General features: G+C 44.0%; 1 protein-coding gene across 1 annotated transcript in view; it reads right to left on the bottom strand.

The window, feature by feature from the left end:
* Nucleotides 1-4,066: 4,066 nt before the first annotated feature.
* Nucleotides 4,067-15,061, bottom strand: part of GRXCR1 (glutaredoxin and cysteine rich domain containing 1) — a 92,530-nt gene continuing 81,535 nt past the window's right edge. Inside the window, exons 4-5 of the mRNA XM_006029940.1 lie at nt 10,972-11,037; nt 4,067-4,246 (exon numbers count right to left, since the gene is read on the bottom strand). Of these exons, the coding sequence (XP_006030002.1) occupies nt 4,067-4,246; nt 10,972-11,037 (246 nt within the window). The remainder of the gene's footprint in view (nt 4,247-10,971; nt 11,038-15,061) is intronic.

The raw sequence follows: 15,061 nt of genomic DNA, 5'->3' as shown, positions 1-15,061 counted from the left end.
TAAGAAAATCAGGCTCTTTGTCTATGTTTATATAGCTTAAACTTAGACTACAATATGCATGGTAAGGGTACATTACTTTCATGCCAGTAAACCACTATGCATATTTCTGTTGCTAATTTAAACTATCATCATTCCAATGAGATCAGTGGTAATAGGCTTGATTGATGCTAGCCAAGGATCTGGCCCAAAACTGTACCAAGTAATAATAAGGAATAATATACTGCATAGCAAAACTGGCATTTCTTTTGTTCTCAATTTATTTTTCTAGTGGACCAGCTAGAAGGACAGTGCAGATGGATAAAACACACTGAAGCTTCACTTAAAAATTCAAAACACAAAGAAAGACTTGTGTTGTAATGCTAATTCATTTGCAGCTTTTAATGTTCCTAGTGGTTTAAATAATGTTTCATTTTTGTACCTTAGTATTTCTCAAGTTTTCACTGTATTCTCTATTCCCCCATAAAACTCTTACAACTTCTAAAACTTCGTTTGCTACCAGCACTTTGCCTTCTGATTTCCTCATTCACTGTAGGCAAGCAAAATCTGGTGAAGCTTCTCTTACAAAAACATATAAGGAAGCAATTAAACTGGACTGTATGACACAGGGGTATTCTAATAAAAGTAGAATGGAACTATATTAGATATGCTTAAGGACATTTGAGGATAGCTTCTTAATATAGGAGAGCATGTGGTGCCTATCTTCAAGAAAGGGAGGAAAGTGGATCCAGCTAACTATAGGCCCATCAGCCTGACTTCTATCCCGGGGAAGATCTTAGAAAAGTTTATTAAAGAGGCCATCCTTAATGGACTGGCCGACGCCAACATCTTAAGGGATAGCCAGCACGGGTTTGTTGCGGGTAGGTCTTGCTTGACCAATCTCATTTCCTTCTACGACCAGGTGACCTATCACCTGGACAAGGGAGAAGAGATTGATGTCATATATCTTGACTTCAAAAAAGCCTTCGATCTGGTGTCCCATGATCGCCTCTTGGAGAAACTGGCCAATTGTCGCCTTGGGTCCTCCACGATCCGCTGGCTGGAAAATTGGCTCCGGGGTCGGACCCAGAGGGTAGTAATCGATGGAAGTCACTCATCGTGGTGTCCTGTGACCAGTGGGGTCCCCCAAGGCTCTGTCCTTGGACCCATACTGTTCAACATCTTCATTAATGATGTGGACTGGAGTCAGAAGCGGACTGGCCAAGTTCGCCGATGACACCAAACTTTGGGGCAAAGCATCCACACCAGAGGACAGGCAGGTTATCCAGGCTGACCTGGACAGGCTCAGCAAGTGGGCGGACGAGAATCTGATGGTGTTCAACGCCGATAAATGCAAGGTTCTCCACCTTGGGAAAAAAAATCCGCAGCATCGTTATAGGCTCAGCAGTGCTATGTTGGCTAGCACTATGGAAGAAAGAGACTTGGGGGTCATCATTGACCTCCAGATGAACATGAGCCTGCAATGCGATGCGGCGGCTAGTAAAGCGACCAAAACGCTGGCTTGCATCCATAGATGCTTCTCAAGCAAATCCCGGGACGTCATTCTCCCCCTGTACTCGGCCTTAGTGAGGCCGCAGCTGGAGTACTGTGTCCAGTTTTGGGCTCCACAATTCAAAAAGGATGTGGAGAAGCTTGAGAGAGTCCAGAGAAGAGCCACGTGCATGATCAGAGGTCAGGGAAGCAGACCCTACGATGACAGGCTGAGAGCCCTGGGGCTCTTTAGCCTGAAAAAGCGCAGGCTCAGGGGTGAGCGCAGGCTCAGGGGTGATCTGATGGCCACCTACAAGTTTATCAAGGGTGACCACCAGCATCTGGGGGAACGTTTGTTCACCAGAGCGCCCCAAGGGATGACGAGGTCGAATGGTCACAAACTACTTCAAGATCGTTTCAGTCTGGACATAAGGAAGAACTTCTTTACTGTCTGAGCCCCCAAGGTCTGGAACAGCCTGCCACTGGAGGTGGTTCAAGCGCCTTCTTTGAACACCTTCAAGATGAAACTGGATGCTTATCTTGCTGGGATCCTATGACCCCAGCTGACTTCCTGCCCTTTGGGCGGGGGGCTGGACTCGATGATCTTCCGAGGTCCCTTCCAGCCCTGATGTCTATGAAATGTCTATGAAATTAGTGGCAGATCCTCAGATGGTGCAGATGACTATAATTCCATTAAAGGTGTGGCAGTATAATAATCTGAGCAGTGGTTTCATATTTTGATATTACTGTGATCTATTTTGGTTCACACAAAGACAACTGTCTGGTCTTTTGGTTATTTTATATCTCGTTTTATATCTGTACCAAGACTGCTCAGAAAACTAGAATTCTGTTTCAAGGTTTTAAAATTACTTCCATGCTGTTGCAAAACAAAACCAAGACCTTTCCAAGGTTTTTGGAAAATGGTTAGGCATGTTGGCAGATATGACTTAGTTGCCTGATTACCACAGCATTGATTCAGGGAGCCAGAAAGCTAGTTTTAAGCACTTGCTCCAGATCAGTTGAATAATTCGGTTTGGTGAAAAGAGTGTTTTTTTAAACAAAAAAAAGGCTTTGTAAAATATATTTTGACCATATTTAATCCATCTTCAATAATTTCTGTGGAAGGATGGATTATTTATTTTTCTCATTCTATTCCATGTCTTACATTTTTATGAGTGATAGGCTTTAGGTTTTCATTTCCATAAATGAACTGGAAATCTCTTTTGCTTTTAGTAATAATTTTCTTTTGGAAAGAGTTTAATTATATGGTATTTATCATGACATTCATTATGAGTGTGCTTAGAGAATATCTGTTGGATGCATTAACAACTCTGGCATCGAATGCAAAAGGAGCAGTTTAGGCAGACAAGGTTCCTTGGGTGAATTTGATATCTTTTATTAGACCAACCCAAATGGTTGGAGAATATTTATTAAGCAAGCTTTCGGGTTCAAAAACCCTTCGTCAGGCTCAGGAAGCTGCAGCAGTTGGTGCAGTTTTTCATTCATCGGAAATGGCAGGACTGTAACCATCAGCATATTCTCTAATACCATTCCATTTTCCATTAATCCAATCAGTTCTTTTGCATTAGACACAAACAGAGGCTGCCTCTTTGTGGTAATATAAAATACAAAGAAGGCATTGCAAATTCTTTCCTGTTGTCCTTGTAGTTCAAAGAGTTTGATAATTGATGCTGCACTGCAGAATATACTGTTGGAATTCTGGATATGGTATGGAATGCAATGTTAATATCCATCCGATCAGAAAAGTCCTTTGGGGAGGGAAAGATTATTTGTTACTAAGCCAAGAAAGTAAAAATCTAATCCTGATTGTTTTAGTCCTCTGCAGTTTTTAAATCTATCTTGTGATGCCATGTTACCACTCTAGTATGCAGCCGACCTGTACATTCTTATGACAGGTAATGATCAATGCAAGTAAAATCTAAAACACCAAATACTTAGGCAACAGCCTATTGAAAATAGTTTGGCATTGGAAGTACCAAGAAGTTGAAAGATCAGGGGGCTGCTAAGGGATATTTGTATTCATCATTCAGTCACTAGGTAAAATTTGGCTGAGGGTAGTACTGATGAAAGTCATAACTGATTTTGTTTTATTGTGAAATACTACATTTTATTTTGTGAAATACCATGTTCAATGACTTGGTGGGCTTAATTCAGTACACATCATACAACCACTGCTTTGACTCATCACCCAGAGAACAGAAATAAAGATGGTAAAGGTTCTGGTGTTATCTCCAGGTCAGGTCTTGAAACTTGGGTGGACAGCATGAGGCGATTCATACTCTACTACTAACATTCATTAGTAACAGAGAAGGCTTCAGGTCCAAAGGCTGCCAAACTGGTAGTTTTTATGAGCACTAACTTCTAATAAAGAAAGCAATGGCCTCTTCATTCTCCTTACTGAGATGTACAGGATATGAGCAAAGGCCTGCATTAAATGGCTTCAGCAATCAAATCAACAAAATTGTATTACAAATAAATTTTATTCATTATCTGGTAAATAGGATCATTTTTAAAAAAGCGTATAACAAACTGCTGCAGTAACATAAAATGAGGTTTTATATATCGGAAGATGTTGTTCTTAGCTTGCACAGCTCCTGCAGCGCTGTAACCCATTCTCATTGCAAGCAGTACACTTGAGGGCTTTGAAAGAGTCTGTAAAACAGTTCCGAATCACTGACATCTTGCTCCCATGGCACACTGAGCATGGAAGGAAGCCAAAACCCCCACAAGAGGGGCACTCGTGGGGGTGCTGCACTCTCTGCATAAGAAAAAAGGAAGAGAGAGAAATATAAATAGTGGTTAATGGTCAGAAGCTTCGGGACAAAAGGGTTCTGAATGGGGGTTCATGTTTCATATGTTCTAAGAAACACTGAGCTCTGACTACTGAAACTCATGGTTTTCTACTGCCACAGAATTGCATTTTCAATTGGTAAGAACAGCATCCAATAGTCAACCAGGTTCATTAGAGGTGTGCGTATCTAACATAATGCTTGATAATTTGTGTTTACATTTGCCAAAATAACTAGCTAGGAGGTGAATATTGTTCAGTTAAATTATGCTCTTTTAGGTAGCTTAAGGTTTAATAATAAAACATACAAACTAGCCATGGTCAGTAGAGTTACACTGGGGGAAAATATTACAAGTTAGGAGATAATACAGCTTTCAATTGGTTTTGAATTGTGTAACAACAATTCTGTCTTTTGTTTTCTTTTTCTTTATAACATATCAGATTAAAGACAAAGATTTAAGGAGCAGATTTCTAGGTCTTTTTTGGATGAAAATGTCACTAGTTTATTTAATGATCACCCTGGAGGTCTATATCAGAGAAATAAAAAGAACCATGTAGTAAGTACTTGCTGTAGCACAGATGTGTGCTGCAATGTTGGATAAAGACTTCTACAGAGAAAGCCAGTGATATAAACAGTCTCTGCTAATATTGCTCTGAGAAATTATACATAATTACCTGATTATGTTAAAATATAAACAGAACACACACAGCACTCTTTTTATAGTTGTATCAAAGAGCTCAACAGAAGTGCTTCAGAAGTGTCAGAAAAAATATTCATCTGCTAGTCATGCAGATCGAGGCATTGGCAGGAGAGGAGAGGTAGATTGCTGGCTGATATAAATCAGTGCAGGTTCCTTGAAGTCAATATTGATTTGGGAGAGAAGTTGTTCCAAATCTATTTTCACCCTACATATTTATTTCCAAAAGTGTCTAACACATGACATGATATAGTATTTCCCAAGGTGTAAGATGTGTCCATGAAAAACTAGTGAGGTGGAGACTTAGTGTGATGCAGAGCAGTGGTTAAACATAGCACGGATATAATGGACAGTAATGTAATTTGGGGTGGGCAAGGGTAGCACCAGCCTCAGACACTCACTTAGAAGGTGTGCCAGAATTGCAGATACCTGGGGAGTCCATAATGCTACTGTAGCAGCAGCCACAGACCATAGCTATAGAAGCAGCAGCTGGGTGTAAGGACTCCACATAACTGCTGTAGCAGCAGCAAAAACATCTGGAACTGGGCAGAACATTTCATGCCAGCAGCAGCCAAAGACTTTGAGTCCCAAGGACAAGTAACCTTGACTACCCCTCACTTACTGCTCTCTGCCCTCCTTATCCTCATCCCAGCTGGGTTTTGCCCAGGGCACAAAACTTGCCAGTTATGCCTCTGGTAGTAGCTTGAAGTTTACTAGTAGCTGCTCCTTTTGAAATTTCAGAAAAATCATATTGGAAAGGTAGACACTGACCTGACCAAGTCATAATCTTTACACAAAGTTGCAGCAAGATGCTACACACAATGCTGTGAAAAACTACAGCCTCCCAAACCCAAGGTAAACATTACATCATCTATTCACATGTGCAAAAATTGTCACAATTAAGTATTTGATGTAGTTAACAAAACAATTGATGCAGATATTGCCATCTTGGGTACAGAAAACCAGAAACTTCATAATAATATGAAGTCCCCTTTTTTGTTTTTTCCTGCATTTGACCAAAGTAGCTTCTATTATTGTGTCTTTGAGCAGGCAATGCCTGTTGTTATGGGGAAATTGTTCTCTGTACGGGTATTTAATCTCAACTTTTTTATGCATATCTAGGGATCCCCACATACTTTATGTTGTTTACTGTACTGGCCCTTTTACTGGTATGGCCATTTTTTCAATTAACTCCAAAATCATAATGGAAACATATTTTATCATTACATTTCATAACAATCTGTGCTTAGGTTCTTGTGAAAAGCAGGCCATCTTGCAACCCTTAGCAAAGGAACATAACAAAAAAGAAAAAGAAATAATGCCTTTAGATTAGTCTGTATATGGAGTAAGGATTAAGAGCTGGTCAGAAATTTCTCAATTAAACATTGAAACTGGACATAGATTGGGAGGAACACTTGCCCAGGTTGGATCGGTCATGTAGATTCTTAACTGTAATTGAGGAGCTCTTTCTGACCCAGGAAGTGCAAGGGCCAACCAGAGGTACCACTTTCCTTGACTCAGTCTTGGCCAAAGGAGATGATCTGCCATGTGGCTTGAACACTGAGGGTAGCCTGGGCAACAGCGAGCATGAGTTCATCAGGTTCACTGTCCACCGCAAGGTTGACAAATCAACTAGCAGTCTTGAAGTCCTGGACTTCAAAAATGCTGACTTCAACAGGCTCAGGGCATTAATAGGGGAAGCGATGCAGGATCAGGGATGGAAGGCAAATGGGGTGCACGAAGAGTGGTCATTCCTCGAGGACATGATCCTCAAAGGACAACAAAAAAACTGTTCCCATTAAGAAGAAAGGTAAAAGAAGGGCTGGCAAGCCCTCCTGGCTCAACAGGGACATCCTGGTCCTCTTGAAAAAGAAAAAAGAGGCGTAAACACAGTGGAAGCTAGGGACAGTCCTCAAGGAAAACTATACAACAGTGGTCCACACTTGTAGGGATATGATTAGGAAACCTAAGGTGGTGACTGAGTTTAAGTTAGCCAAGGGAGTCAAGGATAATAAGAAGTCCTTCTTTGGGTATGTAAGGAGCAGAAGTAAAACAAATGGAAGTGTGATGCCCCTGCTTAGCACCTCGGGACAGCTGGTAATGGGCACTCAGAAAAAAACTGAACTCATGAATGCCCACTTTGCTTCGGTATTTCACCGGACAAAGGGGAAAGACAAGCAAGATAAGGATCACACAGGGCATGGTGGGAATGATAGCCTTTCCACTGTGGATGCTGAGCTGGTACAAAGCCAACTAGAAAAGCTAGACATTTATAAGTCAGCAGGACTGGATGGACTTCACCTGAGAGTACTGATGGAGCTAGTTGAGGTCATAGATTTATAGATTCATAGATGTAGGGTCAGAAGGAACCTAAGTAGACCTTCAAGTCCAACCCCCCGCTCTGGGCAGGAGAGAAGACTGGGCTCATATGACCCCAGCTAGGTAATTATCAAGCCTCCTCTTAAAGACCCCCAAGATAGGAGTGAGCACCACTTCCCTTGGAAGTTGGTTCCAGATCCTAGCTGCCCTGACTGTGAAGTAGTGCTTTCTAATGTCCAGCCAGAACCTACTCTCAAACAACTTATGGCCATTATTCCTTGTTACTCCAGGAGGTGCTCAGGAGAACAGGGTCTCTCCCACTCCCTGCTGGTCCCCCCTGGTAGGTTTATAGATGACTACCAGGCCCCCTCTCAGCCTTCTCTTGTGAAGGCTGAACAGATTCAGGTCCTGTAGCCTCTCCTCATAGGGTCTGACCTGCTGTACCCAGGTCATGACAGTGGACCTCCTCTGGACCCTCTCAATGCTGGCCACATCCCTCCTGAAGTGCGGCACCCCGAACTAGACGCAGTACTCCAACTGTGGCCTGACCAGTGTCACATAGAGGGGGAGGATCACCTCCTTGACCCTGCTTGCAATGCATCTGTGGATGCATGACAAGGTGCAGTTAGCCTTACTGACTGCATCCTCACATTGGCAGCCCATGTTCATTTTGGAATCGTTAATGACTCCAAGATCTCTTTCTGACACTGTGCTTTTGAGAAGGGAGTTCCCCAGCCTATAGGTATGCTGCTGGTTCTTACTGCCCAAGTGCAGTACCCTGCACTTGTCAGTATTGAATCCCATCCTATTCTCATTTGCCCACCCCTGTAACCTGTCCAGGTCCAGTTGTATCCTGTCTATCCCTGGCATGTGGCTTGAACACTGAGCGTAGCACTGAGGGTAGCCCTGGCATACATTAACCATTACATCTCATGCAAAACTAAGGAAGTGATACTCCCACTGTACCCCGCATTGGTTAGTCTGCAGCTGGGGTACTGCATCCAGTTCTGGGCACTGCACTTCAACAAGGACATGGAAAAACTTGAGAGGGTCCAGAGAAGAACCACCCTGTCCCAGGGAAATAAGAACGGAGATGCCGGAATGGCCTCCCGCAGTGGGACCCGAGGCAGAGGCAACCTGCCCAAAAAAAGAAAGAAAGAGCCCTGAGAAGAGGGCACACTTACCTGCAGTAGGGAAGGGAGAGCTGCACCAAAAAGAGCTGCTGGCACGGTTTATCAGGCACATTTATTGACGGCTGGTGGCGGCACCAGTGGATGACGTCATAAAAAACTGCTACCTGGCGGACTTAAAGACCAGTGGCAGAAGAATGGCAGGAGGGACAGCAGGGACGCCGGAGAGTGAAGCTGCTCCCTGGCCGACATCCCCAGAAGGTATACAGCCCTGGTAGGGGCAGTACGCAGACCCTCTAAGGGGGTCTCATCCAGATTGGAGAAGGGGGACGATGTCAAGGGATCAGAGAGGACTGCAGACGTTAGACCCATGAGTGGGGTGGGCAGAAACCCAAGCCCAGATTCTTTCATTATTTTCCTTTCCTTTTACTTTGAATTTTGAAAGACTCGGAGTCATGACCAAAGAAAGACTCTCCATGGGTCCAGGGTCACGAAGTAAGATTGAGGCCAAATGGGCAGAGACCTGGACGAAGGTTGGGTGTGAAGGTGGGGAATAACTGTACGCCTCTCAGCCATCTGAGATAGGCGAATCAGGTAACAGGCCAACAACCCACCATCCAGCGATCCCGACGGTGGCGCATGGCTGGGGTGTAGGGGAGGTGGAGCCCCATAAATGTTTCCACTGCATGGTACCCAGAGCAGCGAGAAACCCCGGGATGGAGCCTCCCCACTGAAAAAAGAGAAGACCAAGTCATGGCAGGAGAATGTTGGGGCTTCCTTCAGGGTGGAGCGTAATCTAACAGCTAAGATCCAGGGACATACCCCTTGGCCGGAGCTGAGTGAATGCTCGAAGGTCACCCAAGGATGCCTCTATGAGGGGCACACCCATATGATCAGAGACTTGCAAGACAAGCCATACAAGGAGAGGCTGAGGGACTTGGGCCTCTTCAACCTACAAAAGAGAAGGGACTTGGTAGCAGTTTATCACTGTATCAGGGGAGTATATCAAGAACTCGGTGAACAGCTGTTCACCAGGGCACCCTGGGGAAGACCAGGGTAAAAGACCAATGGATACAAACTCCTGGAAGACTGCTTCAGGCTCAATTCCAGGAAAAACTCTTTCACAGTCATGGTGTCCATGCTGTGAAATAAACTCCCTCCAGTGGTGATGCGGTCACCTACCCTGGAAATCTTCAAAAGGAGACTGGACAGTTACCTTTCTGGGGTCACTTGACCCTAGTTGTCTTTTCCTGCCCAGTGCAGGGGGACTGGCCCCTATGATCTACGAGGTCCCTTCCAGCCCGTAACTATCTATGAATCTATTAATTGTTTCTTCCACTGCAAAATTCTTTGTCAAAGTGGAAATTTTTCTCAGAAGCAGATTAGTCTCAGCAGGATGATGTTTTGTGTGTAGAATGGAATTTTTGGGAGTGAATAACAAACTCCTCCACTTTCTCTCCAAGAATATCCAGTAGGTTGGTGGTTAGAACAGAGACTAAAAGCCAGATTTCCCACATCCCAACAATGCCGTAATGACTAGGCTATAGGCATTTAAGGCATGGAGTGCACATCTACACATGCAATTAATTTGAAGCAATAAACTCTTGTACTTATTGTGCTGTAATTTATTGCTTCTGGGTGTACTGTTTGGATATGTGCCTGGGACAACAGCACATTGAGCCAGGTCAGAGCATCCCCAGCTGGCAGGGGTTTTGGGAGGTCAGCCCAGGGCTGCTCTGACCCAACTCAATGTCCTGCAGAGGGGCTGACTTGGGCACAAGGGTGCTTCACTGCAGGTAGCCAGCAGGCAGCCCCCACACTGCATGCCCCAGCCAGTCATGTCAATATTTACACGTGCAATGCTACATAGTAAAAAAGCACTGTAGCAGGATAGTACTTGTGTTTAAAAGTACAAGTTTATTAGTTTACTCCTGCTGCAGAGTTTATTAGTTTACTCCAGCTTAATAGCCCTGTACCTGTAGACACGAGATGTTTGCTGCAGAGCTAATTAGTCTACTCCACAGTAAACATTTCATGTAGATGCATTCAGGGAGATTTAGTCTATTCCTTTACCACTGCTACTTAAAGTCCATCACATATTGAATAGACATGGTTTGGAGATTTTTTTCTTCAGTTGTATTGTACTGGATGCTGTTTTTAGTTGTTGTTCCTGCTGTTTTAACTATTGTGTTTGCTGATCCTGACAGAAAATAATTTGCCTTCAGATCAGACACAGACTACTCACAATGGAGTTATTTCATTTCAGATCTTGAAGACTGCACAAATAGTTCTTACAGAGAATAGTCTACTTTGGCCTTCTGACTGTCAAATTCGGGGTGTGGACTATTGGGTTTGGCTGAGTGGAAATCCAAACTTTTAATGGGGTGGAACATTCACTGGTTTGTAACCGTAAGTAATCATTCATTGTAATTATTTGTTCATTGTAAGCATCAGATTGTAAAAGAAAGAAAGGCAATACTTAGTAAGTGACTATAAACAGTACAACTTATATTTAAACTTCTTAAATTAATTCCTTAAACATGATTACCTCAATTTTGGTTAAGAGATCCTGAAGCTCCCCCGATTCATTCATTGACAAAATTTTCTCAGCACCCTATTAATGAAAAGAAAACAATAGTAGACTTTGTGTTCAGTAACAGGAGTTACCTGAAGATTTGGTTTTGAAAATGTAACTAGCTTGAAGATAAAAAATAAATCACATGAAGGATCCTGTTATTAGATAAGTCTTTGGATTGCTAGAATGGCAAACAACATTAGCCAAGTTCCTGCAGAACTAAGTTTTAGTTACTGAACAGCTTCTCTTCTTGTGAATTTTGCCACAACTTTGAATGTCAAGACTGTTTTCACCATATTTTTCAGTATGTACCTCCTGATAGAGTAGAAAATATGTCTTGTTACTGTGTCAAAAAAACAATTATATAAATATACAATTCACCAAAGAATGTAAGTAAGCAATATGAGAGAAACTGTATTTCAACTATTTTGGCAGTTCAGCACTGACTTCAGACATAAAGTGGCTAATGCAGAAGAGAGAGAAAATAAGGGCAATGAAACTACTGTAACAACATTAAAGTCAAACTCAATAGTGAATAATAATAATTTAGTTTGAGTACATTAGGCCTTTGGGGATTTCTGTGATATGAACCAAGCAGTAATGAAGTAGCTCCTCATTTTTCTCTCTGAAACTAAATGTTCAGAGATTACTGCAAACAAAATGAAAGTGCCAAGGAAGATGAAAAACTTTTTCCTTCTTTTCCCAAACATTGTGGGAGCTATTTGGATGTTTTCCATTCAAATTATATAGCTGTAAATGCGTACAGAAGAATTATGGCAGTACCCATCTCTTATATAGCATTTTCCTCCATAAGACTCGAATCACTTTGCAAAAGACATATTCATCATTATACCCATCTTACAGATAAGGAAACAGAGGTAGGGAGTCATCCAGTTGGTTAGTGGTGGAGCTGGGAACAAAATTCAATTCTCCAGAGTCCCAGTAGACTGCTGTTTTCCCTGGGTTGTACCATCTCTGCTACAGATTGATAATTAAAGGTATTACGCTAAACAGTGTCTCATATAAGAAAAGCTTCTGCATATGCATTCTTATTAACAAACTAAGGAAATACAGACTAAATGAAAGCATAGTAAGGTGGATACATAACTGCTCAGACCACCATACTGAATGAATAGTCATCAATGGCTGACTGTCTCATTAGGAGAAGATATCAAGTGGAGTTTTCCATGGGTCTTTCTTGGTTCTAATATTAACATTTTCATTAATCATTTGAATGATGGGATTGACTGCATACTTAAAAGATCTGTAAAGGTCACCAACACCAAAATTGGATTGAGTTGCAGAAGCTTGGGAGGGTAGGGCTAGGTCCCAGCATAACCTGATTGCATTGGAGAAACGACCCAAAATTGTTCAGATGAACTTCAACAAGGACTCATACAAAGTCCTACACTTGGGACAGAATAATTAAATACACTGAAATAACTGCAAAGCTAAGTTGCAGTACTTCAGAGAAGGTCCTGGGTGTTACAATGAATATGCTGAATATGTGCCAACAATGAGCTCTTGTTGCAAAAAACAGTCAACCACATATGGGGTGTATTAACAGGAGTGCCACTTGCAAATCCAAGTGATTTTTCTGTTCTATTCAGCCCTGGTGAGGCTTCATCTAGAGTACTGTGTCAAATTTTGGGCCTCACATTTCAACAAGGATGTGGACAGACTGAAAAAGCTTCAGCAGAAAGGAATACAAATTATTAGAGACCTTGGAATTACGACATATGAGGAAAGGCAGAAAGAATTAGGAATATTTGGTCCAGAGAAAAGACTGAGGGGGCAATTTGATAACGGTCTTCAAATACCTGAGAGGCAAGTATAGGGAGGATGGACATGGACTATTCTCTGTGGCTATAGGGTACAGGACAAGGGGTAATGGTCTCAAGCTGCAGCAGAGAAAATTTAGTTAAGGAGTTTAGAAGGAACTTTCTGATAATGAGAATGGTCAAGCATTGGAACAAATTATCTGAAGAAGTTGCGGGATCTCCATCCATGGATATTTTCAAAAGCAGGTTAGACTTGGCTGGGTTGATTTAGTTAGCAAACACCTAAACTATATGATCTCATGTGTTCTCTTCCAGCCCCTCTTTCCTATGATCCTGTGCAGATTTGAATGTAATTGTTTTGGTTACAAACACTTTGAGGGACATACACTTGCACCCTGTCTCCAGACATTATTGGCCAAGTGCTTGTGCCCTGCCTTAAAAGCCCCTGAACAGAGAAGAATTTCTCCTGTTTGGATGAGTAGGAAAACAGACCATGTAGACGACAAGCAGACATTCTCTGCATGCATCATGAGAATGTACTCCATGCTACCTCCATCAGTATATTGGGAGTGTTATTTGAGGAGGGATAATCCCAAAACAGAAGTGAGTGAGTGGCTAGTAGAGAAGGAAATACATTGAACTGGCAACCTTGGGTGTGAGAAATCTAGATGCACATACAGTCCATTCGCTGACTGAGACAGCAAAGTGGTAGCACAGCTGCTTTCATGCCACTAGGCAGATCCTAGTAGTATATCCTCAGCTGTTGTAAATTGTTAGGAGGTGATTAGATGTGTCAGTTTGAAGCCAGACAGAAGGTAGTTCAGGATGGCATGTTAGAGACTAACTGATTCAGATTAGAGGTGCACCAATACATTGGTCCAATATCAAATCGGTACTGATATAAAGAAAACTGGCTGGATCGAATATCGGCCAATAATTTGGCTGATAAATGCCCGTGCTGTGTACAGCTGCAGTGCAGCTTTCAGGAAGAATGGAGCACAGCCAGCAGCATGGAGAGCTGTCTCCAGCTGGTAAATTCAGTGTGGTGCAAGGTAAGGGGGGAGGGAAGGGGCATGGCAGGGCAAATCAACACCCCCGGTGGTGAGGGAGGGGGCAGGGGCAGGGGTAGGTGCTGCTCAAACGGCGGGGCAGAGCCATGGCTCATGGGAGGGGAGGTGACTATCACCACTGCTTGCAGCCCAGGAGGGCATAGCGGGTGCCCCCTGCCTGGATCTGCACAGGGCAGGGCATGCTGCACCCAGGGCGCCAGAGGGCTCTTCTCAGTGGGAGCTGGGCTCAGAGCGGGCACCAGCGGCACTGGGAGGTTGCTGCATCCACCCCAAATTTAGCTGCCAAACTTCTCCCAGTGCCACCGCTGCCAGCTGCCCAGCACAGCCCGGGCTCTTCCCAGCACATGGGTGGAGGTGGGGCATTGAACTGGGGCTGCACAGGGTGGCTGGTAGCAGTGGCACTGGGAGCAGAGTAGAGGCAAAATTTGGACTGGATGCAGTGCCAGTGCCACCGGTGCCCGCTCTGAGCCCAGGCCCCGCCAAGAAGACCCCCAGCTGCAGCCCACCCCACACAGATCTGAGGGACACATGCCCCCCCCATGCCCTCCTGGGGTGCAAGCACCAGCAGAAGCCACCTCCCCCCCGTGCGAGCTGTGGCTCTGCCCGCCCACCCCACCTGGGTGTGCGGGCCGGGAGCGACCTGAGCCCTTTTTCGTGCTGCACGCAGGCTGTGGCCAGCAGCCCGGGCATGCCAGTTTGGAGAGGGAAGGCCGTCGAGCTGGAATTAGGCACAAACGCGTAGCGGTAGTTTAAAAGATTGTTTACTTACACCGAGATGGCAGTGGTGTAGGCTGGAAAACTTGCTTGAATTGCAGTTACAGACAGACAACCAAAACAAAACTCGAACCTGCAGGGCACGAGGGTACGTCGCAAAGGGTTCCGGCGACGGGAAGATATAAAATACGAGGGTACGTCGCAATGGGTTTCGGCGACAGGAAAAATAAACCTGCAGGACTCGAACACGGGTAGAAGAGCTCTGAGGCCGGTCGTAAGGGCTCACACAAAGCTTGCTAGGCTCCGTGGGTTCTTCTGTTCACTCACTCACACGAAGTTTGCTAGGCTCCATGGGTCCGGTTCTCTTGCGCACGGGAAGGGATACGTCTGGATTGCGCTCAGCGACGGGGAGAGGCTAGAGGTTGATCAGACCTCCGTTGCCTGCTTTAAATGCACTGGGTCCGTAAGGATCCGCAGCGCTTAGAGATCTTCACACAG

The sequence above is a fragment of the Alligator sinensis genome, unplaced genomic scaffold (assembly GCF_000455745.1).
Source record: "Alligator sinensis unplaced genomic scaffold, ASM45574v1 scaffold58_2, whole genome shotgun sequence".
In the NCBI taxonomy this organism is placed as follows: Eukaryota; Metazoa; Chordata; order Crocodylia; family Alligatoridae; genus Alligator; species Alligator sinensis.
The sequence above is the reverse complement of the archived record's forward strand: the minus strand, read 5'-3'. Positions and strand labels throughout refer to the sequence as shown.